The sequence below is a fragment of the Protopterus annectens genome, chromosome 2.part0 (genome assembly GCF_019279795.1).
Source record: "Protopterus annectens isolate FY-2018-M chromosome 2.part0, PAN1.0, whole genome shotgun sequence".
NCBI classification, from domain to species: Eukaryota; Metazoa; Chordata; order Ceratodontiformes; family Protopteridae; genus Protopterus; species Protopterus annectens.
Window position 1 is genome coordinate 189865831 of NC_056728.1, and position 14106 is coordinate 189879936.

At 45.5% G+C, this 14106-nt stretch overlaps 1 protein-coding gene across 2 annotated transcripts in view; it reads right to left on the reverse strand.

The window, feature by feature from the left end:
- Positions 1 to 1390: 1390 nt before the first annotated feature.
- Positions 1391 to 14106, reverse strand: part of SMYD3 (SET and MYND domain containing 3) — a 104933-nt gene continuing 92217 nt past the window's right edge. For both annotated transcript variants that reach the window (XM_044060649.1, XM_044060648.1), the window contains one exon: positions 1391 to 3713. In XM_044060649.1, the coding sequence (XP_043916584.1) occupies positions 1732 to 3015 (1284 nt within the window). In that variant the 5' untranslated portion in view covers positions 3016 to 3713 and the 3' untranslated portion in view covers positions 1391 to 1731. The remainder of the gene's footprint in view (positions 3714 to 14106) is intronic.

Consider the following 14106-nt stretch of genomic DNA (forward strand, 5'->3'; position numbering starts at 1 on the left):
GGCTTCTCTGAAGCAGTCACCAAAGCCGTAGATGAGGGTAAGGTGGTTCACACAGCCTATCTAGATCTCGCCAAGGCTTTTCGACACCATCCCCCACTCTGGAATTATAAACTCACTAAACTAGGTATAAATCCCTATGTCACAAGATGGATTGCCAACTGGCTCACTGACAGAACCCACACTGTGAAAGTAGCAGACTCCAAATCCGACTTCAGACCAGTGACAAGTGGAGTACCACAGGGTTCAGTCCTGGGTCCTCTCCTGTTTGGCATCTACTTCTCTGAAGTACAGGCTAACATAGGTGGTCTTTGGCTAACAAAGTTTGCAGATAACTGCAAACTAGGAGCCACAATCAAAACTCCTAACGATGTGGACAAAGTACAAAAGGGCCTCACTGAGACAGATGCCTAGTGTCACAACCATGGTCTTAAGCTCAATGCCAAAAAGTGCACTCTCATCCCTTCTGGTAAAAACTCTGTACCCATGAACTACCACATAGGCGGTAGTCTACTTAACACCGAAAGTGTGATAAGAGACCTTGGGACACAGGTGGACAGTAGTCTCTCCTTTGATAATCACATCACCACAGTAGTCAGGAAATCCTTCTACATAGCACACCTCATCACAAAAGGTTTCTCATCCAGGAAAAAAAGGAGGTCATTGTTCTCCTCTACTCGTCACTCATTAGATCCATTATTGAATACAGCGCCCCTTTTGGTATGTACATCACGAGACATCTACAACTGGAAAGGCCGCAGAAATTCCTCACAAAGAGGATTACTGGCCTCAATCAGATGCCCTACGCAGACAGTCTCAAAAAACTTCAGCTTTACGCCATCGCATAGCGCCTACTGAGGCGATCTCTGCCTAACATACAAAGCTATGTCAAACCCAGAGCTGTTGGACATGCTTCACTTAAAGAAATCCCACTCCCTTCGAGCTACACGCTCTTGGGACCTAAACCTTGTCACCACAATAACAGAACATGCTGAAGGGATAGATTCCTATCCCATAGACATCCCATACTCTGGAACAAACTACCTATCTAGCAAACAAAGCTCCTCATTAGCACTCTTCAAGAAAAATCTTCATGAATGGATGGGAAATTCACCTCGGGGATCACTTCTGTGGCTCTGCTCGACAGGGCCACAGGAAAACAATTTTCTTGGGTGGTGAAAGCCAGGGTACCTTTTTTCTAGGCTTACATAGGCCCTAGGGCCAATAGTCTAGTACCTACCTAGGAGTGCTCAGCACAATACATTGTAAAGCCAAAGTTATTAACCACTGGTTAGCAAATCATTACAGGTGAAATAGGACTAGCAAGCAAAACTACAACAACCAGGGGCTAGCAAGTTACAGTAAGTAATACACAAATCAGCACACAGAACAGTTGAGGTCAAGGAGAAATTGTTTAGGACAGGAGATAGAGACGATTAAATGTCTGCTGGGTAACAAAAGTAGTATTTGTGAAATCGTACAGATCATGCTTCATCATCTCACAACGTGCAATATTGCATAAATCCAATTTCACTGTTCCTGTACTGGCTGCCCTGCTGAAGGAAAGTGAAATAAATCATATAAATCACAGAATTAGCTTTGTAGAAACAAACAGATTTCAAACAGACAAGACAAGAATTGTACAAAAAGGTCATCCCTCTTGAAACCACTTCGCCTCTGAACTATAACAGAGCAGTCCAAAAAAAAAGGACAAGCTACAGTAGCAGCACTGAGTCAAAGTGCTAATCCCATTTCAGTCTCACAGTCAAACAACAACTGGTACAGTTCCTTTGTCAAGGAATGTTCTCTGCCATGAGTCACCTTCATAACCTCAAAGGCTTCTATCAACATGTCTGAAGCTTTACACAACATCCCCTGGTACATCAGCAGCTTCCCAAGTTTCATTAGCTGAACAGCACGCACAGGATGACAACCACAATACAATTTATATGGCTCAAGTGTCCTGCACCCATACTGTAAAGCTTCATCCCATTTACAAATATTAATACTGGCATCCATTGCATAATCAAGAAGTTTCATCTTATAAATGTTTGCATCAGGAAGGGCACCGTCACTTCTTTTAATCATGGTTCGACACACAGCAAGCACCTGCACCCAGTCTTTCCTGGACTTTAGGTTTTCCACTGTAGTGATGGAAGCCTGGACTTCTCTACATATTTCAACAACTCCCATTAACATTTCAGTATCTTTATCTTGCGTTTGACAACGATGACAGTCACATATAAAGCAGTAACGTTTTAATAGCTCTTTATTACGGTCAAAGCTTGGCGCTATCAAGTCAATATAGGCAATGGTGAGCTCCTCGCCAGCCTGGATTTCACAAACAGAATGAAGCAGCAGCTGACTTCCATTGAAAACTATAACACAGTTTGGATCACAACTATGATTCAACAAGGCCATACTTGGATAAAGACCAACGCCAACATCTTGCATCTCTCCATCATAGATGGAGAAACAGTTGCAGGAAACTTTAGCAAACAGATCTAAAATGTCTAAAGTAGGCAGTAATCGGGAAACGTCCTTAACTTCTTCCTTCAAATACAAGTTTAGCATTACTGCAAGGCTCATGATGCCTTCTTTCATTTCTTCACTTATCCTACTTATATTCGACTCAAGATCTCTCAGTGAATACAACTCCTCTGATAAACAAGAGGACTGTCTCAATACTTTAAAAATAATGCGGCCCACAAGCCTGACCGAGTCAGTGGGTACACTGGGAGAAACACTTTTAAGGCACAAACACTCCCTTTTGTGGTCCTGCCAGGCCTGCTTCTGACAGGATGTATCACAGTAGCTTACAAATTTGCACCGGGAGCAGCGAAGCAGTCCTTGTTTCTTAGCAAAACAAAACTCACAAACGAGTCCTCTGCCTTCCTTTGATACAGTATAAGCAAACGGTACTGCAGTATATAGTAATTCCCCTGCAGAAACTCTACACACAGTACGCAAACCATTTCCTTTCCCAGGACTGCAAAACTTCTCTATTTTGGGTGCCATGCCGGCCGCTTAACACTGAAAAAAATCTTTCTGCAACTTCTCCACATTCCACGTTATCTCAACCTACAGAGTGCTGGTAGTAGTAAACAGCAAAACAGCACCAAAAAGATTTAACTTCCACTTTCTTAATCCAATCAATGGAGGCGGCAGGCACTCAGTACACATGACTGGCGTAGTTTACGTTGTTAATGTAAACAGGAGGAGTAACATGTTCTGCAAATTGCACGAGTCAGACAGTAGGCTGTACTTGCCAAGACTCCAGTGCAAAAAAAAAAATTAAAAGGCTGCCTAACAACATGCATTGCAGCATTCCTCACTAAATCAAAAGTAATACGGAGATGGACAAAAAGCCCCCAAATCAAATTTATTTTAAGTTACTTTCATAAATTTAGAAAGTTGATGCAACAGGTTTTGCTTTGAATGTATTTTCTGAATGGTATGAAATCCTTCAGTCTATTGTCTGCCATTAGTGGCAGATTTCAGTTCTCCATAATTTGTCAAACCAGCACTGAAATAAACATCTGGACAGCTGAGCGGTCATCGCTAAAATTGCCTCCTGGCGTGTCTGTGCAGCATTTTGCGTTGTCACCTTACAGCAAAAGATTCTGCAGTTCAGTTCTCGGCTGGGGTGCCTTCTGTGCAGAAATCACTCCGGTTTCCTCCACCATTCTAAAGACGTGTTTCTCCAGGGGCTTCCACTGAAAAATATAAACAATAAATTATGAAGAGAACCAGTACATACGAGGCAAATTCAGCTGATAGTAGGGATTTACAGTGTAGCATTCAGTTACAATAATATGTTTAACTTTGGTAAACACCCACTTTTTTTGCAGTTGCACTGCTAGTTTGAAAAATAAGTTACAAAGTAAGGATCTGAAAACAGCTTGGTTTGTGGTGCTTTTTCAGTGTACAGGTAGGTTATTCTACAGTGAAGTATGGTAATAGAAAGTGTGACTGCCCACGTCTGTTGTAGGAGAGGACGGGAGACGTGAAACTTAGAACAGGTACCATGCTTAAAAACACACACTGTCATTAGGGGAAATACCGTTTGCAGTAAAAAACAGAAAAATATGTAGTACGAGAGTGCACTTTGCAGTCAAAACAGCAACAGCCAATTATCTGTTGCAGTAGAAGGTGGGAGATGTGAAAAGTACAGTTGTATACACTTACCATAAATGTAGATGGTAAGAGTGTATTCACTGTTGCAGTCATTACATTTGGGTAATCTGCTGGCAGGTTGCCCTCAGTCGGCCTGAATTCCAAAGTCTTGGGTCCTGCGTCGGTTGTTTGTCTCCTCTTCCATGAAGTCAGGGGTATAAAACATGCAGCCAACGCCATTTTCTTTAGTTTTTCTTGCCCCAGATGTCAGGTGCCCCCAAAAAAATATAGCTAAAAATAAATTATATATATATATACATACATATACACATGCAACAATATAAACTTTACCTTCATAGATAGTGAGGGAAAGATAAACTCCAGAAAGAAAGGGGGATGGCGGGCAGGTAACCTGGACTGCAACAGTGTATACACTAGAACATCTACATTTATGGTAAGTGTACACAACTGTACTATGTTCTTCATGTTTCACTGTTGCAGTCATTACATTTGGGTAGAATCCCAAAGCTATGGATGGGAGGCTGGAGTTAAGCAGCATTAGGGGTGGCTATAAGGCCCGGCAGAACTGCAGTGGCAAAGCCTGCCCTGGACTTACAGTAGAGAGGCAAATGATAATGCTTTGTAAAGGTGTGAACAGAACTCCAAGTCGCAGTCTCTAGAATGTCTTTGGTTGGTACTCCTCTGAAAAAGACTGCTGAAGTAGCTGCAGCTCTGGTGGAATGAGACCTAATGCCCTTGGGCATAGGTTTGCCATGGTGTAAGTAGCAGAAACGAATGCAGTGGCTTATCCACTTTGAGATAGTCTGCTTTGAAATAGCCTTTCCTTCTGATCCTGCAGCATATGTCACTAGTAATTGCTCAGTTTTTCTTAGAGCTTTAGTCCTGCTGAAGTAGAATCTTAGCTGTCTGTGTACATCCAAGGAATGCAGAATTCTCTCCCCCCTTGTTCTGCGGGTTTGGATAAAAGGTTGGCAGATGAATAGTTTGGTTAAGAGCCACACTGGAAATCACCTTAGGCATAAAAGAAGGATTGGTCCTCAGAGACACCCTGTCTGAGTAAAATATGATAAAAGGCTCCACAGCCATGAGGGCCTGCAGCTCTGAGACTCTTCTTGCTGAAGTAATTTCTAGGAGCAGAGCTGTTTTCCATAAGAACTTTAGATCTGCAGTAGCAGCTGGTTCAAATGGAGGCAAGGTGAGCTTTTCCAACACATAATTGAGGTCCAATGCAGGTATTGGTGATCTTCTGGGAGGCCTTCAATTTTTGGCTCCTCTAAGATATTGCTTTAGTAACGGATGAGAAAAGACTGGTGGATCAGTACTGTAATGAGCCAAAATGGCAGAGGCATGGATTTTTATTGATGAGAATGATAGGCCTTTGTCAAGCATCTCAGTCAAGTATTGTAATATCCGAGGAATATTTGGTTTTGCTGCATCAGTTCCTTGTGCTTGATTCTGCCAAAATGACATCCATCACAGCTTTACTGAGAGGTGTTGTTTGCATAACTACATGATCAGCCATGCTGCCAGGTTCAGTGTTTGGAGCTGATTGTGCAGGATCTGATTGTTTTGTTGGGACAGTAATTGAGTAAGGTCCAAGTTGGGTACTGAGACAAGTTCCTTAGGATTGGGTACCAGTATTGGTGGGGCCAGTCCGGGGCAATTAGTATCATCTTTGGTTTCTCGTCTGACTTTTAGTAGGACCTTGGGAAGAAGAGGCAGAGGAGGAAAGGTGTAAACTGACAGGTTTTACCAACTGAAGGATAGGGCATCCACTTTCCATGCTTGTTTGTGATAAATCCTTGTGCAGAAACTTTTCAATTGATAATTTTGAGGAGAGGCAAATAGATCTATGTCCGGGCTCCCCCATTTCTTTGTTATCATGCTAAAGACTTATGGATCTATCTTCCACTCGTGTGGGTCCATAAGGTTTCTGCTTAAATCGTCTGCCAGAGTATTTTGTTTTCCTGGCAGGAATTGCACCTGAAGATGTACATGGTAGGTCAAAGCTGAGTCCCACAGTGCCATGGCTAGTCTGCAAAGGGGGTATGAGTGCGTGCCCTCTTGCTTGTTTATATACCACATAACCATGGTGTTTGTCCATCTTTATCAGTAGTTGTCCTGGATGAAGCAAGTCCTTGAAGGCTGTCAGGGCATTTTGAACAGCTAACATCACTCTTTGGTTGATATGCAAATGCATTTGTTTTGGGGTCCATATGCCCTGAATGCATCTTCCCGCCAGGTGGGCCCCCCATGCATAATCTGATGAGTCTGTTAAGGTTTGGCTGGCAGTGGGTAGAGTGAAGGTATGTCCCCTGTTTTGGTGACATGCCTTTGCACACCACAGAAACTCCTGTTGTAGGCAGGGAATGAGAGGAAATAGAAGTTATGTTCTTACCATAACGTTCCATGTTAGTTGTCTTCTTCTCGCCTTCTTCTTGCTGGATGGGTTCGGAGCCGACCTCGGCTCCGACTCGGCCACTCTAAAAGCTCGAGAGTTGGTTCCACCGGCTCGAGGCTCCCCTTATATCCCACAATGCTAGGCGAGAGTTACCTCAGATCTCGTTTGTAAGCTAACCCCAGCTTATAATAGTAACAGAATAACTGTAAAACAGAGTCCACCTCTAACAGGAAGAAAGAAGGGTGACCTACATCCTGAACCAGGAAATATGCATAATAGCACATGTCTAAGAAAGAGGTGGTAGAAAGAGAGGTCACAATCACAACTCCTCTAGGTCTGTCCAGGCCAGGGGGAAGGAGGGTGGGGCCTTAAGAAGAAGGCGAAGAAGACAACTAACATGGAGCGTTATGGTAAGAACATAACTTCTATATGTTAAGTTGTCTATCTCGCCTTCATTCTTGCTGGATGGGACCGTCCTAGCACCTTGTCCCGGGTGGCCTAACGGAACAGACTCCTGAGAACAGTGGAACCAAAGTTAGCTCTATGCCTAGAAGCTAAATCCAACTTATAATGAGAAATGAAAGTGTGAGGAGTAGCCCAAGTAGCCGCTGCACAAATGGTGTCAATAGGCAGTCTGTCTTGGAAGGCTAAAGAAGTAGCCAAAGCTCTGGTGGAATGAGCCTTAGGTTTATCAGGCAGCTTTTGATGTCTAATTTCATATACAAGGGAAATCAAAGATGTTAGCCATCTGGATAATGATACCTTTGAAACTGAAAGTCCCTTTCTGCTCTCCATAGAGACAAACAGCTGATCAGATTTTCTGAACTGTTTAGTTCTATCCAAGTAGTACCTCAATTGACGGTGAACATCCAGGCAGTGTAATTTTTGTTCAGACCTATTGGAGTATTCTGGAAAAAAGACCGGTAGATCAATGCTTTGATTCAGATTTGACGTCGAGACCACTTTAGGCAAAAAGGACGGATTAGTTCGTAAGGATACTCTGTCCTTATGAAACAAAAGATAAGGAGGACGACAGCTGAGTGCTTGAAGCTCTGAAACTCTTCTAGCTGATGTAATAGCTACTAGAAAAAGAGTTTTCCATGATAATAATTTTAAAGAACAGGAAACTGCAGGTTCGAAAGGGGGAAGAATCAAAGAAGCAAGAACTAAATTTAGGTCCCAAGGAGAAGGAGGATTTCTTATAGGAGGTCTGAGAAGAAAAACTCCTTTCAAAAAGGCTTTGCAGAGCTTGTGGGACATTAGGGCAGATTCAGAAATACCCACATGAAAGTTAGAAATAGCTGCCAATTGAACTTTAAGTGTAGAGGGAGATGAACCTGCATGGAAGAGTTCAGCTAGAAAATCAAGGACTAGTTGGATGGAAGCAGAGAAAGGATCTATGTCCTTTCCTTGAGCCCAATATGTGAAGCGTTTCCACTTACTCAAATAAATCTTTCGAGTGGAAGATTTATGGGAAGCTATCAATATATCTCTAACAGAGTGAGATAATTGAGGAAGCCTGGCTAAGGTTGGAACTGGAGGAACCAAGCAGTGAGGTTCAGAGAGGGGAGGGAGCGATGAAACTGACCCGACTGATGGATCAAAAGATCTGGAACTAGGTCCAGATTCCACGGTCGCTCCAAGAGAAAACGATGTAGAAAGGGGAACCACACTTGTCGAGGCCAGTAAGGAGCAATGAGGCCTTCTGAGCGACAGCTTTCTGTATTACTTGAGAGATCAGTGGGAAAGGAGGAAATGCATACAGAAGTCCCCGGGGCCAAACTTGGACTAGAGCGTCTCTGCTGGGTTGGCCTGGTAAAGGGAATAGAGTGAAATATTCTCTGCACTTGCTGTTTTGGGGAGTAGCAAAAAGATCGCAGCAAGGCTGACCCCACTTGAGAAAAAATTCTCTCACTACAGAGTCTTTCAGAGACCACTCGTGAGGCATGAGTATAGCTCTGCTCAACTTGTCCGCAATTTGATTGGACTTCCCGGGGATGTGCGTTGCTATCAGAAACCGCTGAGAAGAAATCGCCCATTGCCACAGTCTGAGTGCTTCTCGACACAGGGGGTATGATCTGGTTCTGCCTTGTTTGTTGATGTACCACACTACAGACATATTGTCTGTCTGGATTGCAATCGTTCCCAAGGGAAGAGAGTCTTGAAGGGCTTGCAACGCTAAAAGCACTGCTCTCATCTACAGAACATTTATGTGCAAGTGGCATTCGTTTGGTTGCCATGTGCCCTGGACCGTCCTGCCCTGATAATGTCCCCCCCACCCGATCAGGGAGGCATCCGTTGTCAGAGTAGCAACCGGAGGAGGTGGAACAAAGGGTCTTCCCGACAGGAGCTGGGGGGAAGACATCCACCACATGAGATGCTTTTTGCACGCTTGCGTGATCATAATGGTGTGAGACATTGGAAGTTCCTGGTATGACCATTGAGTAAAGAGCATCCATTGAAGGATCCGCATGTGGTATCTGGCTAATGGAAGCAGAGGTATGGCCGCTGCCATAATTCCCAACACCTTTAGAACTAACCTGGCTTTGATTCAGTTGTTGTTGAAAAGGAGTGATACCAATTTGTGAATGTCTGATATTCGCTGATGTGTTAGTCTTGCAGACATGTTTATTGTATCTAGATTTGCGCCTATGTAGGTAATAGTACGACAAGGCGACAAAACAGACTTTTCGTAATTTATTGAAATACCCAGCTTTTGACAAACGCGAAAAGTGTAATCTCTGGCCATCAGAAGGAGATGCTTGGTGGGAGCTGTGAGGAGCCAGTCGTCCAAATATGGAAACACCTGGAATCCTTGTCGTCTCAGGTGAGAAGCTACCACTGCCATGCATTTGGTAAACACCCGGGGGGCAGTGGTGAGACCAAAGGGCAGGGCCCTGAACTGAAAATGACTGGTTCCCAGCCTGAAGCGGAGGAATCTTCTGGAGCGTCTGTTCATCTTTATGTGATAGTACGCATCCCGAAGGTCTATAGAGCACATCCAGTTTCCTTTGCCCAAAAGGGCAAGGATGGATTGCAGCGTGACCATCCGAAATCTTGTTTTCTTGACTGATTTGTTCAAGACACTGAGATCCAAAATTGGTCTCCAGTCCCCTGTTTTCTTTGGAACTAAAAAGAACCTTGAGTAGATTCCGGATCCTTGCTGGTCTGCTGGAACTGGCTGAATTGCTCTTTTTGCAAGCAGTTTTGAAATCTCCAAAACTGCTAGATCCCTTTGAGCGGGTGGAACATCTGGAAGGGATTTTTTTGACTGATTTGGAAAGCGAAGAAAGGGGATAGAATAGCCTTCGGAAATGGACTGTACCCATTTGTCTTGAGTCAGGGATAGCCAGGCTTCTGGGTACAGTGACAATCTTCCCCCGACTGCCCCGAAGATGGGCAGTCGGGCAACACCTCAGGGATGCTGAAAGGGCTTGTCAGGGAAGGCTTCCCGATTGCCCTGGTTCTGCGGACCCCCCCTGCCCCTAGGGCGACGTCTACCATTGTTATTCCCACCTCTGCCTCTGGAGGGAAAAACGACTCTGTCGCCAGGCGAAGTCCCTTGAGATTGTTTACGGAACCACATCTTTCCACCTTTCTGGCCTTTGGGGTAAGGCCTGGAAGGAGTAGAAAACGGACTCCGGCGGCAGAAACCGTCTTGCGATCAGTCTCGCACCTAGTCAAGGTTTCTTTCACTTGAGCACCAAAGGGGCATGATCCATCAAAAGGAGTTCGTGAAAGACGCCTTGAAGGGGTCCATAAAATTGCATAGCCGCATCCAGGCATGCCTACGTAAGGCCACACCTGTCCCTGCGGCTCTGCTCGCTCCATCAGCCGCATAAGAAAGAAGGCGCATGGAGGAGTTGGTTATGGAATTAAGGGTAGCCAGCTGCGTGTTCATCTTATCTTGGAAACCCGCAGCTGTAGGGTCCTTTAACATTTCACTCGCTTCCTTGATCAAGTCCCTTTGAAGACGAGTAAAATGGCACAGATAGTTCAGCGAACGCATGGTAAATGTCGCTGACGAGAACATCCGCTTCCCGTACCTATCCATGGACCTAGATTCCTTGTTAGGTGGATGGACAGGTACTGAAGGATCAGCTAGCTCCTTCTTAGTGGCAGCAGCTACCACCATAGCATCCACAGAAACTCCTTTTGTTAAAAATTGTTTGTCTGCTGGAGCTGTTATGAACTTGGAGGGTCTCCTGGGAGTGGGGTCCACTGAATCAGGAGCCGTCCATGCCTTCTTAGCAACCACCTGCATGAGGGGGTCAAGGGGGACACCCAGGAGGTGGAAGGACGAGAGCCAAACACCTCAAGATACACAGATTCGTCCTCCGAAGGGTTGAGGGCTGGCCAATTTCCCTCTGTTTCAGGATCTCCAGAATGTCTGCAAATGAGACATCTTCAGAAGGGGAACGGGGAACCCTCAGAATCATCCAAATCTGTGTCTGACGTGATGGACTCAGGTGAGTCAATGTGTTTCCTCTTACACTTCCTCTTCCGAGGGGCTCTTCTGCCAAATCAGGAGAGGCCTCGGAAGAGGATGAAATCCCCACAGGGGTTCCTGAGGAGCTGGCTCTCTGCGGTCCGGGATGAGGGAGTGAGTCGACTTAGCCTGAGGCACCATAGAGGGAGGGGCGGACGGAGCCGACTGTGGAGTAGAGCCAGGCTCTAACACACTCCGCATGACCTCGAATGCACCCCTGTCAGGCAGAGCCAGAGGTCCCCGCCCGAGAAGCTAAGAACCCCCTCGGCACCGACAGTGATGGCTCGAGGCGATGTCGGAGCCGAACTCACCAGCGCCAAGCACCGAGAGGAGAGGGGGTCGGACAAGGGTCCGATGCCACTCACCCCTCGAGCCGACGAGGAAGTCCGGCGCCGAGATTCTTCCAAGGAAGAAAGCGGAGCCGACGGAGCCGAAGACAATTGTATCGGCTCCGACGCTATCACAGTCTCGGTTCCGACATCGACCCGGCTCCGAGCTCAAGAGAGTCGAAGGAGGAAGATGTTGATGGACCGCGGCAGGCATCGACTGATGAGTCGGGCTCTGAAGCATCTGGGCCAGTGCCTCGGACTTAAGAAGTCGACTCACTACCCTCTGAAGGTCATGATCCAACAGCCTCGATGACCTAGAGGAGTGAGATCTTTGGCTCCGTTCAGACAGCAGGGGAGATCCTGGAGCCGAATGAACGGAGCCAAGAGATGGTGACCTGGACCTCTTCCTAGTTGTCGGCTCCGAAGGTCTGGTCGAGCCGACACGGAACTTCTACTACCTCGCCCGCCGGAGCGAGGGGCCACAGAAACTGTGGACTGAGACTTATCGGCTCCAGCCGGAGCCGATGAAGGCAGAGGTTGAGAAACCTTAGGTCTCGGCTCAGTAGCCGGAGCCGAAGACCTAGATGCCTTAGAGGGCTTCCCTGTTGAAACAGACAGGGAATCCTCTGGCTTGAGTAAGCCTCTGAGTATCAATTTATTCTTTCTTTCCTGCAGGACCCTGGGGCTGAAGCCATGGCACACAGCACAGGAGTCCTGCAGGTGCAAAGGCCCCAGACAGTAGACACAAGAAGTGTGAGCGTCTGTCAGAGACATTTTCTGACAGCACACATCACACTTCTTGAATCCGGAGACCTTTGCTTCTTTAGACATTTTTTTTTTTTGAACAGGTGTACACAAACACACACACAAACACACTAGTTACACCCTGTCAAGTTAAATTATAATAAAACCAGTAACTAGGATTTTAAAATAAAATAATACACACACACTCCACTAGGGAAGGAAAGGCCTGTAGGCCCAAGGGAAGAACCTAAGGTTCTTGAGGGAAAAAAACGGAAATTTTTTTAGAAGGGGATAAAATTTTTTCTAAACTAAGGGAATTAAGTAAATGTATATAAATTAAAGGGGTTTTTAAAGACTAATTTCAACAAGAAATATTACTCACCAAGAACCGGTAGAAAAACCAACCTCGAAGCTGTAGCGGCAAACGAGATCTGGGGTAACTCTCGCCTAGCATTGTGGGATATAAGGGGAGCCTCGAGCCGGTGGAACCAACTCTCGAGCTTTTAGAGTGGCCGAGTCGGAGCCGAGGTCGGCTCCGAACCCATCCAGCAAGAATGAAGGCGAGATAGACAACTTAACATTCATTGTTTCCAGACTGTGACCATGTTGACTCCATAAACTTTTTAGGTACCACTGAAGTTTCCTCATATACAGTCTTGCATATGAAATCAGTAGGATGCAGGATACCATGAACCCCAAAGCGTTCAGAGTTTGTCTTGCAGATAACTGGGTTTTTGTTGCCATCGGTTTGAAGTAAGTAGTCAGTTGCCTAAGTCTGGCATGAGGAAAGCTATCTGGGCAGTTGTATTCAAGCTTGCACCCAGGAATGTTCTCTTTTGAGGGTACCAGTTGTGATTTATTTTTGTTTAGTGTGTACCATAGGCATGTTAGAAGCCTTTTCACAAACGCCAGGTGCTGAAGAAGAATGTCTTTGCTCTCTGCTTGAATGAGACAGTCGTCCAAGTAAGGATATATTTGTATACTTCTTTGTCTGCAAAAAGCAATTACTGGTGCCAGGCACTTTTTAAAGACCCTGGGTGCAGTAGATAAGCCAAAGGGCAGTGCAGAGAATTGGTAATGCATTAAGCCAGCCTTGAAACGGAGGTATCTTCTATATGATTTTCTTATTGGGACATGCAGGTATGCCTCTTTTAGGTCTAATGCCACCAGCCAAGCATTCCTGCCCAGCATGGGCAGAAGCTGCTGCAAAGTTAACATTTTGAATTTTGGAATGTCCAGGAATGTGTTCAAGATTGATAAATCCAGTATTGGTCTCCAGGCCTTGTCCTTTCTGGGTACCAAGAACAGTCTTGAGTAAAATCCTTGTCCTTTTTCCTGTTCTGGTACTGGCTGAATGGCCCCCATATCCATGAGGGACGTAACCTATTTCTGTGCCTCTGCCCATTGATTTTTTGGCAGATCTGGCCAACCGTTTGCCATTGGCAGAGTATGGAAATGGAATCTGTATCCCTGTGATACTATGTTTAGCACCCACTTGTCCTGGGTTATTAAACTGCCAATTCTGAGCAAAAAGTGCTAATTTTCCCGCTAAGGGTGCTGCCAAAAGAAAAGTGCTTGGTGATGGCAGAGGGAAGTCATTGGGACTGTTTTCTATAGGGTTGCACTTTATCTCCTCCAGATTTGGAGGTGGAAGCACCCCATTGCTTTGACCTGTAGGAATCTTGCGCCTGGTATCTAGAACCTTTAGGGTGTCTGGATTTGCCCCTTTGAGCTCTGTCGGATACAGGAAAGGACCAATTTTTTGTAGGCCAGTGTCTACTGAATCTTGGTGGCTGCACCTGTAAGAAGTCTTTTACAGTTTACATAGACTTAGCTTTGTCTTCCATTTTCTTTAAAACCTCTTCTGCCTTAATACCAGAGTATCATGCTGTAAAGGTGCATCCAGTAATTTAGCTTTAACATGATCAGGCAAATTTTGCTCTTTTAGCCAGGCATGCCTCCTAACCACAGATCCAGTAACTGTGGCTCTGCAGGAGGCCTCGAAGGAA